Below are 7,930 nucleotides of genomic sequence, written 5' to 3'. Positions count from 1 at the left end.
GGGAGAGGGATTGAAAAACGGAGAGGGATGGGGAAAGGGAGAGGACGGGGAGTGGGGGAGTTGGATGGGGAAAGGGGGACAAATTGGGAAATGGAGAGGGGTTCGAAACTTATAATTCGGTTCAGCCTGTTCACATAATGATCGGTCAATAAAGTCCGGAGATGGTTATAAGGACGGATATCGAGTTTAATTTGAAAGAAATGAGCATAAAACACGGTATTTCTACCTTTTGTATCTAAAGTTGACCAAAGTAAATATTTAAGCATTCACCAATCATTGGTCAATATTTTAGCGCTTTTCGCTATTAAATTCAAGGTTACAATCTTGTTATCAGCAGATAATATTTTCCATGCATTATTTAATAAATAGTTAAAGGTTTATCAGTCAAGATTTATGTTTGTAATTCATTCATATGTATTGATTTTGAATAAGGGTGTCACTTTAAATTGCAGGTTTACAAATGTTTTAACTTCGTGAATCGATACAAAGGTTACCTATGAACATGAGCAATGTGTGAAATGAATTTACTTCCTTGTTGAGTTTAAGATCAACAAAATAAAGGTAAATATTACGTTTATTAAATTATTGAGAATTGTTTGATATAACCGACATTAAAAGCAAGATGTTGTGTGGGGAAAAATAATAAAATAGCACATTTGAACGATTTCTTATGCTTTTCTAAATTAGAACATCGATCACTACTTTCGTTTTGAAAATGATTCGTATAGACATTTTATGTTTGTCTAAGGTCAGTTATTAACTTAATCGTACTGAATCTTAACGTTTTCATTTGAATGAAACAGTAAGCTTATAAAAGTGATTCATATAGTTTGTTTACATAGATGGAGGTACCCGGGAAGAAGCGTGACTCCGACCTTGACAAGTGTTCCGCTGACGCAACTGTCTTCTGCCAGCCGTGTGGAGAAGGCGGTAAACGTGCTGTGGCCCAGGGCTTCTGTCAGACCTGCGAGGAGTACATGTGCGCTCCCTGTGTCGAATACCATAGGAGATTAAAGATGTCCAGGAACCATATTTTGCTTTCAAAAGATAAGATGCCATCCTTCTACCAGTCAACGAAAAAATCAGCTATCGCCGACACGGAGTATTGTAACAACCATCCGATGGAGATGATCAAGTTTTATTGCCCGACCCACGGAGCCCTTGGATGTGATGATTGTGTCGTACTCGACCATCGCAGCTGTAAAGTTGACTATATCGCCGATGTGGCTAAAGAATTCGTCACTGGAAAAGAATTCAGAGAGCTGGAACCATCGATTAAACGAGTTGAAGATCTTTTATCCGCGTTCATTAGTAACGTCAAGGAGATTTTTGGCGATGTCAAAAACCAGTCTAAGGTTGAGATAGATAAACTGAGGAAGTTCCGGGCAGAAATAAACACATACCTGGACCGGCGCGAGAAGGAGTTGCTCGACAACATCGAGAAAATCAAGACCGAGGATGAGAACGTGTTGATTGCACTTAAGACCGATTGTGAAATGATGAAAACTGGACTTGATGCCATGAGGAAGGAAGTGACTTCCGGTGACGTCTCGGTGAACCAGCAGTACGTGGCGGCAAGGCGAGGCCGGAAGGAGCTACGGGGGATTCGTGACGAGATGGAGAAGATAGTTGGTAGAATGAAGGCACGGAAGTATCAGTTTACTAAGAACGTGGACACGGAGCGGCTGCTTGGATCGAAAATGGGCCTTGGAACACTGGACGTTGCGGGAGAGTTTCGAAAGAATGGTATGTTTAAGTTCACTTTACATGCTTAACTTTACCTTAAACATGAGCATTTATAGGTGTGTAAAATTGTATGTGGTTTCCCAATAGTTTTTCCTTAATGTCTTTTATTGAGTTCTTGTTCATAATAGCCGTACAAAGCTATCATTGCTTAAATTATGACACCATAGTTTAATAGTAAAACGTTTAATACAAGATTTCTTATCATTAATAAGTTTCGGCTGCAGTCAATTTGGTAAACCAGCTTGGTTTTAAGAACACTGTAAATAAACATAAGTGGGCCTCGCAGCGAATGCCAACTCTCGGCTCGTCTGTCTTTACGCTGCAGTATAACTCCTAATCCATATACACCAAGATGGGGGAGGAGGGGGATTGAGTGCAACCGACAAAAAACACAATTTTGAAGATCCACATGATTTTATGAAAGTTAATCATATATTGAACATTCTTACAACCGTTATTAAAAGTAAAAGGTATAGAAAGCTGTTTAAGCTCAATAATATATAACGTAATTAAACACACCAAAATAAATCAGCTAATTAAACATGAAGATAGTTCATGGCTCACAATACTGTAATTTATGTTACTTCAAAACTTGCAATATTTTATGATGAAAAACAAGCATTAAAATAATCTGCATCGATTTGTTGAGAAAAGTTTAATTAGACATCAAACTTCAGACAGTACTGATGAATAAGACATAATGTCAAGTAATGTTTCACTATACTTGCACATGTATATTAGGTCACATCCCAAGAAAAGTATGTTGCCGGTTTATACATATTAAGCTAATAATGCCTACAGTGGGCGTTTGTCATCATTTTGCAATCCTATCTATACAATGACACTTGTTCGTGGCACAAAAGCAAACTATAATCGTTATTAAGAAAAACAATGACATATTCTGATGAATGATCATGTAGAATACGTTACGTTGTAAAAAGATACGTTACAAACACTTTAAAAGTAAAGATGACTAGAATAAATGACTAAACAATTCTCTCATCACAACTCTATTCTGTTATGCAAGTTTAAATACAAACAAATCTGCGGCTTCAAAATTTTAAGATTTATTACAAAAATACGAATCTGCATATAAAATAAGTTACTTCAAATTTCAATAACATGACTTGACATTTTGACTAGATAATACAACACTCCTAAATGTTTAATGTTAGTGGACTAGAAATATACATTATATTCTAAAACGGGTATAATATTGCATATGTATATTATAGTTTACGTTACCACTATTAACAAGTTTATAGTTAACCATGCAACATTACTATCAAATTTTAATTGTACAAATTATGACTAAAAATGTTCTTTGCACCCACAAAAGTTTGTTACTTTACGTGTAGTAATCTAACATTACATAAAACAATTTGACATTTGTAAACAGAATGTGTCATATACGTGAGAATATGTCTACACGTGTATAAAATTCAATACTGTTATACGAGTTTAAAGAGTAACGGTAATCTTGATTTTTTTTGCAGAATGTGTCATATCTCATCTTGTTCACCTTTGTATATATCGGTTTACCATTCAGCAGACAAAGAGTTTGTCTGCCTTCAAGAAGGTGACTACGTTAAGACAGTGTAGCTATTTGGTATTGGTATGATTCTTTTCTAGGATTTAAAGGACTGAAATTGTTGTATCACACCTTTTGAAGCTATGCATGGATAGTACTACTGAATAAATATATATTCTCTTCTGTTTTTAGAAACCTCATTAACATTAAAAAGTCGCCGCTTGTTACCTACACAATTTTGAACAAAAACGGGGATACTTAGCTCGCAGCACTAGGACTGTGTCTGGAGCTCTAACAATGACCTCGTTTATGTCTGCCACTTGTTAGGTGTAAAACAATGCCTCCTTGAGATATATTTCTACATTGGCACCTTCAAGACTTGTACGACTATAACACATTTCTCTTAGAACAACAGCAGTATCACGCTTTTCTGCAAATTTGTCAATTTTACACTTGTCATGAAGTAGACATAGCAGTTTTGACATTGCTGTACATTAAAGCCTTCTAATTCGTAAGAGTTCTTGTTTTGGGACCAGATATCAAGATTATTGGCGTAGTTTTTGTTTTGCATTCAAATGATTTAAATGATTCAGGGAAATCAGAAAATCAGACAGCTCTTTAACCGTAGGCTTTAAAGTGTTGCATTGCCAGCATATTTGTGGGTAACATCCGCACATGGTTTTAAAAGGCATTCCGTCAGCAGTTACTAAGGACCTTATAACTTGACCAAAGAAAAGGGGCAGTTTTGTTCACATTTTGATTGTTAATTGAGTCTTCCATAGTTGACTGGCCCGCTCCATGAGCACAATTTTAAGATCTAATTTATTTGACAGAATTTATTTTTTTCCACTTATTTATCAATTGATGTATTTGTTTGTATATTGCATTTTAATGAATGTTCACTCGGTATTTATTTACTAAATACTATTTAGTATGACTTGAATATATCTCTTTTATATGCCATTTTACAATTTCAATTGAACTAATACATATTTCTTTATATAATTGCAATTTAACATTTATTTGTTTGCAATTCTATTTGATTTACTTCATTTTCATAAGTAACGAAATTATAGCACCGTAGGTTATATCACTAGTTCAAATTAGAAATAAAACCAGAATATAAAGTGCGTGTAACTAAAGTGTTTGATTTCGTTAAAAGTATTAATCATTCATTACCAGAATGAATCATTATTGAGCAAATTATAACTGTTAGTAACGTAGATTAGACACAAGTTTTTTGTACTATCAAATGAACGTTTAAATCGTCTAATCCATGTTTAAAATATGGAATACCTCTTTAATCAAGCAAAATGACATGACTTTATTTGTTTAAGCACTCTGTGTAACATATTATTTTAGTAGAAGCGTTGTTTTTTAAGTGGCATTTTAAAAGTAACGTAATTTACACCAATAGAAAACCTCCACAGAACTTTAGAACGATTTTTCCAACTTTTATCTCATAAACGATCATTATACATAGAGGAAATAGAGATAAATCTATAAAAAAAATAGGTAACGTAGTTTAAATGTCCGTTACGCACTTATGCCATTTCCCTCAGAGCGTAAACAAAGCATACTTTGTGGCTCTTTGCTTTTTATGCTTTGGGAAAATTATTACTTAACAAATTGTCCCTGGTGACAGCTAGGGGAGGGGTGGGGTCGCTCTAAAGACAATACGTTCTTACTGTTAGTTATATACCAAGGCTTTCACAACTCCCCGATCTTTTCCATCAAACACATTAAAAAAATACATTTATTTTTCTGTTTGAAATACTTTTTTAAAGACAATATCTCCTGTTTTGATATAAGCTGACTCTAAGTAGCGATTAAGACCAATTTAGTGCTGTGTTTTATATGTCAAACATCTGCACCGGGAGCAAATATATCCACGATATGCAAATTTGCACTTGGGGTATGTTTTGGAGGCATTTATATGACAATCGAGAAAAGTAAATATTTTCAATAAGAAACAAAAGATATAGTTTGCCGGCGAATTTTGACAGGCGTTATTACTTTTATATCAATTGTGTTACTGTAATTATTTTATGTCAAACATTCACTCTAAATCCCCAAAAATAGAAACAACCGGTGAAACATGGGGCAAATTTGCTACCAAAAGAAAAAAAATGCATGTTTGCATTTATGTGCACACCTTTGCCCCTGGGGAGAATCTCATCACAAAAACTAGGTTAAATTATCCAACTGACAAAAATAAATCGTGTTAATAATGTGTTCTTTAGATATACAGGGAAACACGTACAGTGAATGGTTTTGCAGGCGTACTTAAGACGGGAACATTGAAACGATTTTTAATGCAACTCGTGAAATATAGCTTTTGGTGCTCAATCTGTGAATTTTATTACGTATAACACAAAACATATCCTCTTATTCATTTCTATTTATTACCGGGTGTCCGTGTCCTGTTTGTTTAATCTAAATTTTCTAATTGAAAAAAAAATAAAAATTGAAGCTGTTTTTCTAAAAAAAAAAACAAGTTTGAACCATTGTCTCATTTAAGTTTATAAGACGAAAGTGAAAAATAATCTAGTCTTTTTCAGTTCAAGTTCCTGACCGCTCTACTGTCACATGGAAGAATGAAGCAGACATCAACGTCAGAGCGCCACAGGACCAGGAAACCTGCTATATTTCCGGCCTCGCCCTGCTCTCTCCTGGTCTCTTCCTTCTGACTGACTACGGTAACAACTGTGCCAAACTGGTGGACGTCACCACCCGCAACGTCACCTCCCGCATCAAAATACCACACTGTCCCTGGGATGTATGTGTGCTCCCTGATAACCAGGCCGCAGTCTCTCTCCCGGGTAAGTCCATGATACAACTGCTGTCTACGAAAGGAGGGAAGTTGTCGCGTGGAAAGAAAATTAAAGTATCATCTGATGGTCGTGGTATTGCGTATTACAACAATAGATTATACGTGTCTTACGCATCAAACGCGAGTATTGAAATTATGACATTGGATGGACATGTTATCAGTACATTTCAAAAAGATGATGGAAGACATATTTTCAAATGCCCATACTACCTGACTGTGTCAGCTTCCACACCACCGACCCTGTATGTGTCTGACTGTACTGCACACAACGTCCTCCAGCTGTCTCTAGACGGGAAGGCCCTAAGAGAGTACAGTGACAAGAAGCTCAAATATCCCCTGTCCGTAGTGGCGGTAGGTCCTGGTCAGCTGCTAGTGTGTGGGTATGGCAGCCACAACGTGATGCTGCTGACAGAGAGGGACGGCAAGATGACGGAAATACTGGGAGATAAGGACGGAGTGACATATCCCTACTCTGTGTCCTTCTGTCCCTACACACGTACGATAGTTGTCGGAATGTTGCGTAATGACTCATTAATGAAGGTGTTTAGTGTAAACTGACACTGATTCTTCTTAGTCATGATTGTTGTTTCTAAGGAAGAAATAACCATGCATTAAATATTTTTATAAACAACTGAAAGGTTAATGCAAAAACATTTATTTTACAATTTCAGCTTGCGGTTTTGATTTGTTGTAACATTGTGCTATCAAACTGAACAACCATTTATATTAAATGTATTTTGCAGTTATAATATCATAACATTTTTACAAGTAACTATAAAGGATAGTTTTAATGAAAATTTCCAAGTGTAATTCCAGCTTCAATTTGAATAGACGGTAAATATTATAAAAAGATTTTATACCTTCAAATTTAAGGTATCAAATGAAATGTACGAGTATTTACATTTAAAGAGTATTTATCTTGAGACGGTTGACTAAGTGATTTTGCCTTTTATATTTTAAATGTATGTAATATTTCTTCATTTAAACATGGCTTGAAAATAACCGAAGATTTTACTTAAATATTTGAATAAAAAATGATTATAAACAAGTCTTGGAAGTGTCGGTTGAGAAATCCTGTAAATATATGTTAGCTGATTTGGCTTTGTATTTATGTGAAAGAATCACTCTGTGTTCTTAATGTTTCGATGTATTTGTGATTTGGTCTTTATAACCATATATCATTTATTTTAAGCAATAATCAATAAAGAAAGGTAATAGCCAGTCGCAAATATGAATTCATTTATGTTAGGGCCATCATTTAAATATATCAGACTAGTGGTAAAAATTCCAGAGCGGTTAATTTCATAATAGCTTCATTATGGCAGGTGTCAATGGGATAATCCGAGAATAGCTAGAAGAGTCGCAGAATGACTCGTATACTTACATTATTTTCACCGCCCCGATAGCTTAGTGGTGGAGTATTCTCTTCGGTTGCGGTAATTCGGGGGTTCACACACCGGCGGCGTCAAACAGGAAGACGATAAAACATGTTATCAGAAACTCCCTTGCCAAGCGCTCGGCATTGAGCGGTAAGTACGTATTGTGAAACGGGTACTGGTTCAACCCTGGGAAGATGACCCCGTGTTTCGAAGAGGTCTCTGCGCAAATAGACTCAAACACGGAACTCATGTACCTCAAATTGTTTCTCAAAAAGTCTTCTTATGTCTGGATTGACTGCAAACTGCAGTCACTTCCATCTCATGTCACTTATGGCATTTGAGAAACAATTCAAGTCGTGATGGCGTCACGACGGGGTTGAGCCAGAATTCAGCCAATAGGCGCGAGAAGACCTTGATAATCTAACAAACAAAGATCAGTAA

The 7,930-nt window shown here is 35.8% G+C and overlaps 1 protein-coding gene across 2 annotated transcripts; it reads left to right on the top strand.

The window, feature by feature from the left end:
- Nucleotides 1–452: 452 nt before the first annotated feature.
- Nucleotides 453–7,178, top strand: LOC128242386 (E3 ubiquitin-protein ligase TRIM71-like). Of its 2 annotated transcripts, none has more exons than XM_052959519.1 (3): nucleotides 453–561; nucleotides 843–1,746; nucleotides 5,839–7,178. In XM_052959519.1, the coding sequence occupies exons 2-3, from the start codon at nucleotides 843–845 to the stop codon at nucleotides 6,666–6,668; spliced, it is 1,734 nt and encodes a 577-aa protein (XP_052815479.1). In that variant the 5' UTR covers nucleotides 453–561; the 3' UTR covers nucleotides 6,669–7,178. The 2 variants fall into 2 exon arrangements, with proteins under 2 accessions (XP_052815479.1, XP_052815480.1); XM_052959520.1 differs by lacking the exon at nucleotides 453–561 and adding an exon at nucleotides 636–748 and having other exon boundaries at nucleotides 830–1,746.
- Nucleotides 7,179–7,930: the final 752 nt, after the last annotated feature.

This window comes from Mya arenaria, chromosome 8 (genome assembly GCF_026914265.1).
Source record: "Mya arenaria isolate MELC-2E11 chromosome 8, ASM2691426v1".
In the NCBI taxonomy this organism is placed as follows: domain Eukaryota; kingdom Metazoa; phylum Mollusca; class Bivalvia; order Myida; family Myidae; genus Mya; species Mya arenaria.
This window is presented reverse-complemented; position numbering and strand designations above follow the sequence as displayed.